This window comes from Podarcis gaigeae (genome assembly GCF_964106915.1).
Source record: "Podarcis gaigeae genome assembly, chromosome: 4".
In the NCBI taxonomy this organism is placed as follows: domain Eukaryota; kingdom Metazoa; phylum Chordata; class Lepidosauria; order Squamata; family Lacertidae; genus Podarcis; species Podarcis gaigeae.
The window spans coordinates 88976914-88992773 of record NC_139677.1 but is presented as its reverse complement, the minus strand read 5'-3'; the positions used below and the strand labels follow the sequence as shown (position 1 = coordinate 88992773).

The following is a 15860-nucleotide window of genomic DNA, read 5'->3' as shown; positions in this document are numbered from 1 at the left end:
GCAAAAGTTAGCTACCTGTGTTGCTATGTCTGCAGTATCAAGAGTGAAGTTTCCATCTGCAGAAGCAGCTGATGAAAGATGTGATAAATACACATCTGTGTGTTTATCTGAGCTCTATGCAAGGAGGAAAGCTGCTGGGGGGGGTTGTTGAGTTGTAAGAAAGCAGTGATTTTCATTGCAACCTGCAGTCATCACAATCAGCACTGTTTCCCTTCCCTTCCCTGCAATTCAACTTCCACAAAGTACTGCACTATTTGTGTCATTGTCCACTTAAGTTACTAAAGTTACATAACTCTTTAGGTTTATGCAACTTACATTCATTTCAATGTAAAGGAAACATCAAAACAGTGTAAAAAAAACCCACACCCCAAAACAGACCTGTCATTAACTACATATGATTTGTGGACTGAAAAAACCCACAACAATGATATTAATAAATACAAATCGTATTAGTTTTTACCTTATTTTTGTTCCCTACCACAAACTGCAACAAGATCCACTTCCTTTTCCATTGGAATTCTCCAACATTCCCCCTTTAATATTGTGCAATGTTATGTTTTAATATTAATGTTGTGTTTTTAATTTTTGCAACCTTGGGATGAAGGGCGAGTAATAAATTGTAATCATCATACTGGTGGTGGTGGTGGTGGTGGAACTTGAGCAGAAAAATGCCACAGGTGGAGGATTAAGCTCTCTTTCCACCTGCCTGTCACCTCCTCTCCCTCCTTGTAAGCTGCAATGCCAGGCAGCTACCCTTTCACTCAGAATTGCTGCCTCCTGAGGCTGCCTGTCAGGATTCATTACATGGTGGTTTGTCCCTGAGAGAGCTTCCCCCTTTTGGTTCCAGAAAGAATTGGCGCGGTGCAAGGATTGCCTAAAATAAAGGCAATCCCTGCTTTAACGCTTGATTATCCACACGGACGCATTATAGTTATACTGCACAGTGTCTGGATTTTAAACCCTAAAAGAATTCAGGCTGAGAAAACTTGGATGTAAACCTGACCAGATGTTCTGGATTACACCCTCTGCTGCTCATGTCTATTGGGTTCATAAATTTCAGCTCATCAAGCCGTGAGCTGAAAACTGAAGGCTGTATTTTCCTGCTCCACAGATGACTGTAACTCATCTTAAATATCAGACTTCTTCAGTCTGAAATGCTTTGTGACCTGTTTCAGGTACAGAGGAGTGAAAAAAAATACAAATAATATAAATTCAATTACAAGAAAAACTTTTATTATAGGATTGAGGCCTCTCCCTCCCTCCCCTGTATTTGAACACCCACTGCCTGAATGTGACATCCCTGTCAGTGTGGTGCAGTGCATTAGTCATTATACTAGCCCTCAGTTCAGCCCAAAGGTCATGGTTTCCATTCCTACTATCTTCCATGCTGAAGGAAGTATGGGGTGGTACACCTGGTGGGTGGGTTTAGCTCGGTGTTTTCCATATATCCAGTGGTACCTCAGGTTACATACGCTTCAGGTTTCATACGCTTCAGGTTACAGACTCCGCTAACCCAGAAATAATGCTTCAGGTTAAGAACTTTGCTTCAGAATGAGAACAGAAATTGTGCTCCAGCGGCGTGGCGGCAGCAGGAGGCCCCATTAGCTAAAGTGGTGCTTCAGGTAAAGAGCAGTTTCAGGTTAAGAACAGACCTCCGGAATGAATTAAGTACTTAACCCAAGGTACCACTGTAGAAGGCCCCTAGATACTGAAAGCCACCCATCTTGATTTGGAACGGCCTGGGTCTCCCCAAGTGCTTTGCAAGTAGTTTGGGCATTTTCTGAGAGATCATCAAATTTCAGAAAGGCACATCCCCAAATAGCTGATCTGCTGTTACCAGCTCTTTGGATTATAACAACCTCCTCCTACAATGAACCTCACACACCTCACTTCACCAAACTTTCCCATTTTTGAGTGGGAAGGAAACAAAACAGAAATGGGCAGGCCAAGCAAGCAACGCCCTCATGTGTGAGTCTGGAAGTGTTATCAGAGCTTGAGTAAAAACACTCAAAGAAAGTATGTGGTTGGGGAGGGGGCACAGCCTAGGGGAAGGGTCTCAAGGGCCAAATGTGGGGGTGCATTTGGCCCTCAGGCCTGAGCTTCCCCATCCCTGCACAAAATGAACGAATGCTATCAATGGTTCCATTAAATCCCTGCCCTCTAAAGCTGGTCCAGTGGTCCAATCTTGGCAGCTTTTGTATGTTCCCATCTATTTTCGTGCTATGTCTAGTCTACTGAGCTCCCTGCTGATAGCCGAGTGCCTTTTCCTGCCACCTGCACCTGATCGGAGATAATAGTTGTCTGTCATACTTGACAGCTTGCCAATATGCAGTAAATTCCGAAATGCTGGAAGCCCTCGGTGATTGACAAGAGCCGCAAAATGCACAAACTGTGCCTGACAGCCCATTCGTCCCAGGGGGAGAGACTCTGCGTTCACCATTAGGGGACAGTTGCTTTCCCTGACCATGCCTTGCCCTTCAGTCCCAAGAGTCTTTATGAGAAAGCTACTGCTCAGGTGAACTCTGCTGAGGTTTTCTAGTCTTGGGGGCTTAGGCTGGCAGTGAGGAAGGGCAGTACCTCAGTGGTAAATGATCCGCTTTGTTTGTGAAAGGTCCCAGGTTCAGTCCTCAACATCTCCAGATAAGACGGAGAAGAGATCCCAGTCCGAAATCTTGGAGAGCTGTTGCCAGTCAGTGTAGGAAGTACTGAGCTAGATTGGCCAATGGTCTGACAGGCATCTTCATGTGTTGTGAGGTGTAAATATTTGGGAGTGTCTAGGAATTAACGCCAGCAGTTCATAGCAAGTTTTATACTCAATAAAGTTTCCGGTATGTTTAAAAGAGCTCCTAATTATTGAATTTTGGGTGTTATAGCGACATTAGAATTTCTAAATGAAATATCATGGTTATTGTGTTCTTGTATGGTCAAGGGATATAGCATTTAGCATAAGATAATGCACCATATGATCAGTATGGGAGGGCTTAAATTAGCTTCACATATCCATGCAAAGAAACAGGTAGCACGAACAGTTCATGCAGATATCCATTCACCTTGCCATGGTCATATGGCCCTGTGGTTGGTGGTATTTTGGGGTCTGCTTGTTTCTTTTAATTATACCAATATTTCGATCCCAATTTTCCCCTTCACAAGAGATGCACTGTGGAGGCATCTTATGTATACAACAGCTGAAAATGTACATCGAACAATACCAAAACCATATAAATAATTTGATTAAAATAATCAAATAAATAACAAGTCACCCAAACAACACAACTCAGGGCCATCCTAACAGGTAAAAACTTAGGGCACAATACAAACCTTTCCTGTGCCACGGACTGGATGTGGCAGAGGTCACCCTCCACCTACCACAGAGCAGCACTGCCAGTGTGGTATAGTGGTTAAGAGTGGTAGACTCGTAATCTGGTGAACTGGGTTCGCTTCCCTTCTCCTCCACATGCAGCTGCTGGGTGACCTTGGGCTGGTCACACTTCTCTGAAGTGTCTCAGCCTCACTCACCTCACAGAGTGTGTGTTGTGGGGGAGGAAGGGAAAGGAGATTGTTAGCCGCTTTGAGCCTCCTTTGGGTAGGGATAAAGCAGGATATCAAATCCAAACTCTTCATCCAAACTCTTCCACCCGCAGAGTGATGCTAGTGTCACCCCATCGGGACAGAGCTGACCATTTCATCCCCTTAAAGTGAGTAAGCAGAAGTATTGCCACTGGCCTTATGGTAACCCCCCAAAAGCTCCCAAATGGAGCATTCCAGGTAGGGGAGGGCCCCATTGCCATCGCTGGCATAGCATAGAGCTGTCTCCCTCCCTTCCACTACAGCCAGAATGAGCAATGGGGCAGAAGTTGTGGCACTGGGTTTGCTGCTCTATCATGCCCCACCACTGCCTTGCCTGGGCTGGGATGAAACAGCAGCAGAATTGAAGTCTTTCCATACTTTTAAGTCCTCAAATGCCAGCTGAAATCAAAGAGAATTCTTTGGCCAGTGCATTGCATTCCACAGATGAAAAAGCCTTCTTGCATGTTGCCACCATCTGTAAGCCAGAAGACGGTGGCGTGCCCAGTACATCAGATCAGCTTTAAGAATAAACAGATTCACAATGAAGGAAATAGTCCCTCAAGCAGGTTGGACTTCAGGACTTTTTAAAATATATATATATTTTTCTTTATTTTTTACCAACAACCAAAACCCACATAGTGAAACCCCCCCAGGCGGCTGATACATTGAGTATACATAATCAATAATAACATATTCAAATCAACCATATGTACAATTCTATATACATTAACACTCCTCCCTCCACAAGGTTTATTTAACTTTTAACATTTTAATTGCCCCAAATTGTTCAAACTTACCCAATTAATTCATTATCCTCTCAAACCACTCCTCCTCTCTCTCACTGACCTTAAACCCTAGGACAGGGGTGTCAAACTCAAATTCATCGGGGGCCGCATCAGTAGTTTGGTCACCCTCAAAGGGCCGGTTGTATCTGTAGGACTATGTGTCCGCTCAATATAAAAACAAGTGGAGGTTTCCTGAATGCATGTAAAGTTTTCCTGTGTAGAACGGCCGGCGCCGCTAGAGGGCAGACGTTCTCTGGCTTGTAGGCTGCTGCGCATGCGCTGAAGAGGCGGCTTTCTTGTGTCAAATAAAAAAAAGCGAGAATAAAAGGTGAAGGCTGGTGGCCGGCGGCGGCTACACAAGCCACATGACGAGGTCTGGCGGGCCGGATTCGGCCCGCAGGCCTTGTGTTTGACATCCGTGCCCTAGGACTTTAAAGGTAATAATGAACAAACCCTGACTTCCACTTTGCAATGGATCATTTATTGGAAGTTGATGAAACTATATTTATTTCGTTATTTTTTAAAAGATTTTTTTTAAAAAAAATGGTCATCAGTCAATGCAGTACAATAAAGCGGCTGCATGGTTTTCAGGAAAAGCTCTTGAACCTTAAATGGTCCAAATGAGATGTATAAATAAGAAAAAATATTATTATTATTTAATGAATGCCTGCGTAACTGTAAAGGTAAAGGTAAAGGGACGCCTGACCATTAGGTCCAGTCATGGCCGACTCTGGGGTTGCAGCGCTCATCTCGCTTTATTGGCCGCGGGAGCTGGCGTAAAGCTTTCAGGTCATGTGGCCAGCATGACTAAGCCGCTTCTGGAGAAACCAGAACAGCACACGGAAATGCCGTTTACCTTCCCGCTGGAGCAGTACTTATTTATCTACTTGCACTTTGATGTAGATAAATAAGTACTTTGAACCGCCAACCTTCTGATCGGCAAGTCCTAGGCTCTGTGGTTTAACCCACAGTGCCACCCGTGTCCCTCAGTTACCTGCATAACTGTAGCCAGGTCTAATACAAATGGGGGTGCAAAGAAGTACTGGACGTCACAGACTGTGCACGACCAGATTAGAAGTCACATTTGCTTTGTACAAAAACTGTGCATTCTAAAATATACCTCACCCACAACTCAGAGTCACCCCCTCCCTTTCTTTTGTTTCGCCTATTAGGATACTCCAAAGCTGTTCCAGGAATCCCTACTTCATATGCTGCTGTCTTAAGGCTCAAGTCTGCCAGCTCGTCATACTCCTCATCGGCCCTTAACTCGAAGAGCAGGCAACGATCAAGCAGCCCTGCTTTGGGAAGCATCTCTTCGCCAAGCTGGCAAGGGGCACCACAACATTATCACTCGCCAACAAACCTCTATCACTTTGCAGAGGCCTTCAAGCATGATGGTATGATCTCCCACCCCCTTGTGGGTCTTTCAGAGCATTATTTAACTGTGGGATTGTGCAATTGTGCTCACCTGATGTCCCAGCAACCAAGTTCCTGCTGTTAACCTGGAAGGAGAAGTGAAGGGATGGGAAGGTAGGCGTGGTGCAAACACGCTGGTATGAACTCCAGATTGCCTCTGCCAATTCTGGCCAACTTCCCTTGTGCACCTCCTCTGTTCTTCCTGGTAACCAGCAATGACTCAGCTGTTGGGAGGTCAGGTGAGCCCCACTGCCCCCCACCAAACCACCCACAACCCAAGAGAGAAAGCATAGCTCTAGGGTTCTGTTTTGGGTGTGTTATTTATTTTATTGGGATTGTTTCTGAATCTGCCACTAGATTTAAATAAACAACACGCAGCCCAAAAAATAGATAAAATAAAAGCTTTTTCTGTACTCTTAAAACAGGCGCTTTCAACATATTTCCTAAGGTTCTTTTCTTACTGAAGTCAAAGCAGGGTAACTGTGGAAAACCCAACATGAAATGAAATTGCATTACAACCTAACCTGCTCTATATTACTTATGTCAATATCTTTGAAAGTCAATACAGAATGGGTTAGGAAACTATTATATTTCTCCTTTGCACCGATATTTTTCAGACTGACTCCAGAACACTAGTTCAGTAGTTTGCAACTATGAGCTTCTATTTATCAAGCTAATTTTATCATCAATCAAACATGTTTTATAGAAGTCTTCTATAATGAGCACCTTCATATTTTTTTTCCAGTGTAAAAATCCTTAAGATGATAAATATCATCCAATACATATTATTTAGGGTGACTTCTCTCTCTCTTGCTTTCTTTAGGGATGCAGCTTAATCATATCATCACATTATTTATATCAATAGTCCTCAAAGCATCCATATGCTATGAAGAAAAAGTAGAATAGATAAGGTCAAATTAAAATCCAAGCAAGGGAAAATCAGAAAGAACTGCATTCTGTTTGAGTCCAGCACAGTGAATATGAATGTGATTTTTAAAAATATTTTGCAGCCTCTATTTTTATTATTTCATTTGTGTGAACATTTAAAATTCATTCATGCATTATTTTAAAATGCACTTCAATGCCTGTGGTTGGCAATGAAGTGGTCAGTCCACGGACAATGGCCGGGACAAAAATAGAAGCAGTTTGCCTTAGCAAATAAGATTGGTACTATAGATACTGTGCAAACAATTTCTTCTCCTCTCCCACAAGGTTACTGTGGTCAAGAACTTACTATGAGACAACAATTTAATGCCCTGGAAGCTGGTGTAAAGCAAGCTGGTACAAGTTAAACTGGTATAAAGTTGCACCAGATCCAAACCCTGTTCAGCAATGGGGCTGCTGGCACTTCTCTGCCTAAGCCTGGTAGAGGGGAAACAAGCCTTTAATATACTGTTCTAGTCCTGGTTGCCAGATCTCATGACTGAGCCGAATGGGCTTAGGATCCAACCTGTTCCCTCTCTGGTCCTGCCCCTGTCATGGTCCCAGAATACCCCTTTTGTTGGGAACTTACTTCAGTTTTGTTTTAGAGCCAGCACATCTTGGGCTGAGCTGGGGTTGGGGACTTAAAGCCAGCTGGGGAATCAGCCAGCTGAGCAGGTGATCCATTGCTTACTAAGGTGCCAATGACAGCAGATAGGATTGTTCCCCAAAGCTCATTTGGTTTTGATGCCTGTAAAACCATTTTTGTTTAAGCAAGTCTACCCAGACATGCAATTTTATCATGTATATTTGTTTTTAGACTAGTGATTTTGTCTATATTTGATATTTTTATTATGTCCACTTGCTTTTGATGTCAGTTGATTTCATCAGGACTAATTTGGAAACATTTTATATTATTTTTGGTAACCTGCTTAGATTTTTTTTTTTAAATGAAGCGTTATGTAAACAAGTCACCAGTATGACAGCAAGCTAATAAACTACAGCATACTCTTGTTTGCTTGAGAACTTGGAGAAAAAATAGCTTTGATTAGTCATCTAGAAAGGTATTACAGGTGGTCAGGCTACCTCACAGGTCATAGGTATTTGTGGATGAACACCTCTCTGCTCAATCTGAAATCAGTAATGTGCTGAATCTCATTTTATATTTTGAGCTGTAGAAGGACATTTCAGGTAAATGAAGTTAGATTTTTCCGCAAACTAATTTCCCCTGCCCCATGTAAATACAAGAACATATAAACAAAGAAACTTGTCCAGTGGAACATTCTTATATGCACCACACGGTAAAACAAGCAATACATTTATTTATGCATTGTCAATTCAAGTGTCCTCTCCACAGAGTTTTTTGTGTTGTGGGTGGAATAAAAGTAAGTTTGATTTTTATACATTTGAGCATTAGGAACTAGGCATTTAATATCCCCAACTAGGCAGCTGTGGCCTTCAGTGATACTCTATTAAGTGGTTTAACTGCTGTTGTTTTAAGCAAACACATTCCCACATAACCTTATCAGACTGATAGGGAAATTGTGGCCCTTCAGATCTTGCTAACTCCAACTTTCATCAGCCCTAGGTAAAGGTAAAGGTAAAGGAACCCCTGACCCTTAGGTCCAGTTGTGGCCAACTCTGCGGTTGCAGTGCTCATCTCGCTTTATTGGCCAAGGGAGACCGCGTACAGCTTCCTGGTCATGTGGCCAGCATGACTAAGCCGCTTCTGGTGAACCAGAGCAGCGCACGGAAACACCGTTTACCTTCCCGCCGGAGCAGTACCTATTTATCTACTTGCACTTTGATGCGCTTTTGAACTGCTAGGTTGGCAGGAGCAGGGACCGAGCAATGGGAGCTCACCCCTAACCCTAACCCTAACCCTAACCGCCAACCTTCTGATAGGCAAGTCCTAGGCTCTGTGGTTTAACCCACAGTGCCACCCGTGTCCCTTTCATCAGCCCTAGCCCTAGCTAATGAACCACAGGTTTCTTGTTACTGCCATAAAGCTATGGAGGGACATGTCTGCTTACAACAGAAACATTTTTTTTTTTTAATAAAATTTTTATTAGGGTTTTTTACAGAATAGAGTACAAAGACAATAAACAACCTTACTTTTATCTCAACAGAGTTTCATAACTTCTTTGGACTTCCTCACATCTCCCACTGCCATTTTCATCATCATAAATTTTTTCCATGCAATTTATCATCTAGTTTGCAAATTTTATAACCGCTTATTTAAATATAGTCCTCTGAAAATTTGTTTCTCTTAGTCTCGCTTTACATCCCATTCCAATCCGATTTTGTGGTGGCCAATTATTTATGATCAAACATCCTACTTAACTTTCCACCAAATCACAATATTTTTGTAAATAAGTCTTAAATTTCCTCCAATCTTCTTCAACCCTCTCTTCTCCCAGGTCTCGAATTCTGCCAGTCATCTCTGCCAGTTGCATATAGTCCATCAGCTGCATCTGCCATTCTTCCAGCGTGGGTAGATCTTGAGTTTTCCACTTCTTAGCGATAAGTATCCTTGCTGCTGCTGTTGCGTACAAAAAGAATGTTCGATCCTTCTTTGGCACCATCTGGCCGACAATGCCCAAGAGGAAGGCCTCTGGTTTCTTAAGGAAGGTATACTTAAATACCTTTTTCAGCTCATTATATATCATTTCCCAGAAGGCCTTCACCCTGGGACAAGTCCACCAGAGGTGAAAGAATGTTCCTTCATTTTCCTTACATTTCCAACATTTATTGTCTGGCACATGGCATATTTTGGCAAGTTTAACTGGGGTCATGTACCACCTATATATCATTTTCATTACATTTTCCTTCAGAGCATTACATGCCGTGAAGTTCATCCCCGTGGTCCACAACCTTTCCCAATCCTCAAACATAATATTATGCCCAATATCCTGTGCCCACTTTATCATGGCCGACTTAACCATTTCATCTTGTGTATTCCATTTCAACAGCAAGTTATACATTCTTGAGAGTACTTTAGTCTTAGGTTCTAACAGTTCTGTTTCCAACTTCGATTTCTCCACCTGGAATCCTAACTTTTTATCATTTTTAAAAATTTCTTGGATCTGAGCGTAGTGTAACCAGTCTCGCACTTTGTCTTTCATTTTTTCCAAACTCTGCAATTTCCAATTATTGCCCTCTTTCTCTATTATTTCCCAATATTTCGGCCATTTGGCCTCCATATTGGGTCTTTTTCGGGCCTTGGCCTCCAGAGGTGATAGCCATCTTGGAGTTTTATTTTCCAATAGGTCTTTGTATTTTGTCCAGACATTAAACACTGCTTTCCTGACGATATGATTCTTAAAGGCCTTATTGATCTTAACTTTATCATACCATAAGTATGCATGCCAACCAAATGCATTGTTAAAACCTTCCAGATCTAAGACATCAGTGTCTTCTAGAAGTAGCCAGTCTTTTAGCCAGCAGAAAGCTGCGGCTTCATAGTACAGCCTTAAGTCTGGCAGGGCAAAGCCCCCTCTTTCTTTCGCATCAGTTAGTATCTTGAACTTAATTCTGGGCTTTTTGCCCTGCCAGACAAATTTAGAAATATCTCTCTGCCACTTCCGGAAACACTCCGTTTTGTCTACAATCTGCAATGTTTGAAACAAAAACAACATCTTTGGCAATACATTCATCTTGATAGCAGCAATTCGGCCTAACAAAGAGAGCTTCAAATTTGTCCAGCTGTCCAAGTCTCTCTTAATTTCAGACCAACATTTATCATAGTTATCCTTAAAGAGACATAAATTTTTTGCTGTTATATTTACCCCTAGGTACTTCACCCTTTTTACCAAATTTAATTCTGTTTCTCTCTGAAACCGTTCCAACTCTGTATCTGTCAAGTTTTTTCCCAACACCTTAGTTTTCTGTTTGTTTAGTTTGAAACCCGCCACCCGACCAAAGTCCTGAATCAATTGTAACACTCTTTTTGTGCTAGATTCTGGCTCTTGCAATGTCAAAACAAGGTCATCTGCAAAAGCTTTAAGTTTATATTGTTTCGCTCCGATCTAAATCCCTTGCACCAACCGGTCCCCTCTAATCAAGTTCAAGAGCACCTCCAGGACAGAAATAAACAGCAAGGGGGAAATCGGGCAGCCTTGTCGTGTCCCTTTTTCAATCTTAAACTCTTCTGTAACCACATTGTTAACTATCAGTTTTGCCTTTTGTTCTGAGTAAATCGCATCAATCCCATTTTCAAAACCCCGCCCCACTCCCATTTCTTTTAAATTCCCCTTCATAAATTTCCAAGAGATGTTATCGAAGGCCTTCTCCGCGTCTATAAAAATTAAAACTGCTTTAGTGTTAATATTTGTTTGCAAAAGTTCCAAAATGTCAATAATGTTCCTTGTATTAGCAAACAAGTGTCTTCCTGGGAGAAAGCCTGCCTGGTCTTTATGAATTATCTCATTTAAAACTCTTTTGAATCTTCCTGCCAAAACATCAGCAAATATTTTATAATCCACATTTAAAAGGGAAATGGGACGGTAGTTCTTAAGTTGTGTCTTTTCAGTTTCTGATTTTGGTATCAATGTGATGAAAGCTTCCTTCCACGATTCAGGCGCCTTCTTTCCCTCCATAATTTCATTGCTGACCTCCATCAGTGGTTGAATCAAATAGTCACTTAATGTCTTATAGTACTTGGAGGTCAAGCCATCTGGCCCTGGAGACTTGCCCAGCTTCATATTCTGAATGGCATGTTCTATCTCTAATCGTGTTATTTTACTATTCAGGAGTGATCTATTTTCTTGTGATAGTTTTTTAAGTCCATTTTTCTCCAAAAATTTTGCAATCTCTTCCTCATTTTGTGGCCCTTGAGTGTATAATTTCTTAAAATATTTCTGGAAACATTTTCTAATTTCCACCGGGTTCTGAATATATCTTCCTTCTATTTCCAAATTTGTTACTATGTTCAACTTTTGTCTCTTCTTCAACTGCCAAGCCAGCAGTTTCCCACATTTGTTAGCCGATTCAAATGTTTTTTGTTTCATTAATTTAATCTTCCATTCTATTTCCTGATTTATCAGTTTGGAATATTGTGCCTGATGAAGTTTAATTTCTCTCAAGATCGGCTGTGACTTCGGGTTTACTCTTAGTTTCTTCTCTAATTCTTTAATTTTCCCCAAAATCTTATCCTTTTTCTCATTTTGTAGTCTTTTCTTTATGGCGTTCTGTTGTATCAAGAACCCTCTCATCACAGCTTTGCTTGCGTCCCAGATTGTTCTTTTTTCCACTGCAGTGTTCAAATTTATCTCAAAATAGTCCTTTATTGTTTTTTTGGCCTTCTTAATAATCTCCTGATCTCTAAACAAGTTGTCATTCATCTTCCATCTAAAGGAGCCGGTTGGTAATAGTGTCATGTCCATTTTCAACGCGTTATGATCGGAGCAGGTCTTTGGGCAGATTTCCACTTTCCTAACCTTAGGAGCCAGACCTCTAGAAATCCATATTTGGTCAATTCTTGTCCAAGTCAGTTGGGCTTCAGAGAAAAATGTTCCTTCTTTCCCCAAGGGGTTCTTTGTCCTCCATATGTCAATCCAGTCCATGTTGTCTGTCATTTCGAAAAAGGTCTTTGGTAGTCTGCCATCTTTAGTAACCTTTTGGCTTTGTGACCTATCCATGTTCGTTGAGACGATCCCATTCATATCTCCCATCATGATGATGTTATCGTAGTCCAGATAGTCCAGCATAATCTCATGCAACTTCTTGTAGAATTCTGATTTCCCTTCATTTGGAGCGTAGATTCCTAATATCAAAATTTTCTCTCCTTGGTGCTGTATTTCAATTGCCAAAATTCTTCCATGTTCATCTTTAAATAGAAATTTTGGTGAGAGGCTCTCCTTTGCATATATCACCACTCCTCTCTTCTTAACTGAATCCGAAGATATAAATTCTTGGCCTAACCTTTTATTTACCAATATTTTTCTGTGGGGCCTAGTCACATGTGTTTCTTGTAGACAAGTAATGTCTAGTTGCTCCTTTTTTAATATGTGAAAGATTTTCTTCCTTTTTTCCGGGCTGTTACAGCCATTTATATTCCAGCTTAAAAGTTGCAGAGACATCCTGGATGAATCTGTTTAATTTCCTTGGGATGGTGTTTTGTTCTGTGAGTCTTCAGGGTTCTGTGGTGCAGGTACCTGTGGTGGTTCAGGCCCTGGGGGTAGTTCAAGTCCTTTATGAAGGTCCTCTCCGTAGGCAGTCAAAAACTTATCCCTATCTTCCAAAGTTCTGATTTTAATCTTCTTCCCTCTAAAGGTAAAGGATAATCCTTGGGGAAAGTCCCACCTAAAGATGATTGAGTTGCTTCTCAGCAGTTTTACTAAGTCCAGATATTCAGATCTGAGGTCCAACAGCTGTTTAGGAATGTCCTTAAAAATCTCAATTCTTTTGTCCGAAATGTTCAGGGATCTTCCGTAGTGCAGGCCCAAAATCTTGTCCCTTTCCTCCTTTGATCTCAACGTAATCAAACAGTCTCTGGGCTTCTCTCTCTTTATGAGTCTTCCAAGTCTGAAGGCTGACACAATTTTAAAGTCTTCCTCCTCTAGACCCCAGAACTTGGAGAATTCTTTGGTCAAAAACTCAGCTAGATTGCCTTCTTCCGCTTCTGGTATCGATCTTATCCTTAAGTTAGTCTCCCTGTTCCGAAGTTCCAACATAGAGAGGTAGGTCTGGTGTTCCCCAACCTGCTTGCTGAGCGGCCTTACTTCTTTTTCCAACTCTCCCACTCTTTGGCTGGTCTCTTCGGCCAGTTTCTGATTTTCACCTGCAGCCTCCTTCAGTTGTCCGATTGCTTGTGCATTTTGTGCAACTTGCCCAGATAATTTGTTTAAAGTTTCTGTATTAAGGTCAATTTTCGCAGTTTGTTGGTCAACTTTCCTGTCCAAAGACTCCAATTTCTCAAGAATTCTCTCTAATACAGAACCAGATCCTCCTGAGGCCATCTCTTCTAGTTGTAATTCCTCAGTTTCTCCCTCCCCTGCCTGTGACAGGGAGGTAGCTTTTTCCTCCGAGGGCAGAGTAGGCACAGATGATCTGCGTGTTTGTGAGGCTGCAGTTAAGGTTGTCAGAGTTGTTTGTCTAGTTCTTAATCCCTTTCTTTTTGCGCCACTCATTCCAGAGTTATCTAGCAGTCAAGGTCAAGCTGAGTTGTTCCCATGAGAAAGCAACGGCCCAGGTGGTAACAGTCAAACAGAGGGCCGGGAAATAGAAAGTAAAACAATGTTTTTGTTATAAATCCTCAATCCTCTAGGGGGAGCATAAAATGTCCTAAGAAGAAGAGTCCATTCCAATCATACAAAATCTGAACCAATACTTAGGAATCTTCACAAAAGTAGTTTTAGCAGAGTTGGTTTTAAGTTTGCCACAATATTTCAAGTTGTGCTTACTGGAGTTCCGTAGTGCAAGAACGTAACCATTCTGAACTCCCTCAGATTGTCTCAAAGTTTAAATACAATGTATCCAAATTTGCAGTCTGACAGTTCTACTGCTCAGGCAGTTCTGACACCTGGGCTTCTTAAGTAAAGTTGTAATCCACAAAGAAGAGGATATATAAGTCCTGATAAAAGTCCAAGAATCAGTTACTTACAGTCTTTAAGGGGGTTGAAAGTAATTTCTGCGGGTGCTCAATCTGAGCTGTCAAAAGTTCTCTCTGTGCCTCCACTCCTCCTGCTCTTTGCTTTAAAAGTCAATGGCTGCGGAAGACGGACTTCCTTTTCCTCGTCACTCCGCTTTCAGCTTATTTTCAGTATTTTTAGTCCCAAAATTTAGTAAAATCCTCAGTTACTCACGGGTTGTTGCGTTTCAGAATCTTGTGTTGCAGGAAGAAAGGTCGGCGCTCACCGGCAACAGCAGCGCGGCTTCGCTCCGCTGAATGCGCATAGACCCACAGCGCCGCTGCCCCCTCTGCGATCCGGAGCCCCTTACGGGGTTCCCTCAACGTTTCGGGGGTTGCTCCTGGCGCCCGCCGGGTCCCGAGACCGCAGGCTTCCGCTGCCTGCGGTTAAAAAAAAAAAAAAAAAAAAAACCAATGTTCAAATTGACTAGCAACATTCATACAACAAAAAAAGGGGGGGGAACCACTATAAAAACAGGTGGCAGATTAAATACAAACACCAGGTAATATAACAACAAATATCACAAAGCTCTCAGAGTAAATATACCATAAAAGGCAATTGCAGCAGTTAAATATCTCTAGGTTCATGAACAAAATGAGTTTTAGAGACCTTCCTCTTAGAGATGAGTCCAAAAATGCCCATGGAATGACAACATAGCATCCTTACAAGGAATACGCTGTGGGCAGGAATAGTGCAGGATCTGCTGGTGGGAATAAGGTAGACAGTGGTGGACTGCCCAGTAGGCCTCTTTCCATATATCCTATACAGTGGTACCTCGGTATGCTTCAGGTTACAGACGCTTCAGGTTACAGACTCTGCTAACCCAGAAATAGTACCTCGGGTTAAGAACTTTGCCTCAGGATGGGAACAGAAATTGTGCTCCAGTAGCACGGCCCCATCAGCTAAAGTGGTGCTTCAGGTTAAGAACAATTTCAGGTTAAGAACGGACCTCCGGAACGAATTAAGTACTTAACCCGAGGTACCACTGTACTCCATATTCCTATAGTTCATTCTTGGCAGAGTTTGAGTTCCAACAAATATCAGGGTAGTTATTATTATTCATTACTATTTATTATGTTTGTATATCTCAGTGGTTGTCTCCCAGGACAACGATCTCTCTCTCCCTTTGAATGTTTGGTAATCTGCTGTAGGAAAGCATCACCCAGAGTCTTCAGTCTGGCTTGGAGATCTATAGCAGACAGCCATGTGTCTTCAAAGACACGGCAATATTTTTTATATTTTTTAAAGTTGCTTTCTGTACACATTACGCTGAGAATTTCAGAGCTGATTAAGAGATCAGACTGTCTCTTTCCCCAGTAATGAAGGTTAATTGAAAGACCCTGAGGAGGAATCACCTGACTTATAGACAGAGCAACAGTAAATTGAAGGCAAATATCCAAAGAATGAGTACCAAAGTGAAAATGATGTGTCAAACAACAGAGAGCACCTGATTTCTCTGAGCCGTCTTAGCACTTATCTTTTCTTTCTTTCTTTTTTACTACATGGAAAGAGCATGTGCTTCTTTCTAATGAATGAACCT

At 41.9% G+C, this 15860-nt stretch overlaps 1 protein-coding gene across 4 annotated transcripts in view; it reads left to right on the top strand.

Moving 5' to 3' along the window:
• Positions 1-15860, top strand: part of CNTN5 (contactin 5) — a 701719-nt gene that overhangs the window by 448942 nt on the left and 236917 nt on the right. For 3 of the 4 annotated variants that reach the window (XM_083736193.1, XM_083736191.1, XM_083736192.1), the window contains one exon: positions 5525-5749. The exons of the other annotated variant lie outside the window; for it this stretch is intronic. In XM_083736193.1, the coding sequence (XP_083592319.1) occupies positions 5525-5749 (225 nt within the window). The remainder of the gene's footprint in view (positions 1-5524; positions 5750-15860) is intronic. 4 annotated transcript variants of the gene reach the window in all.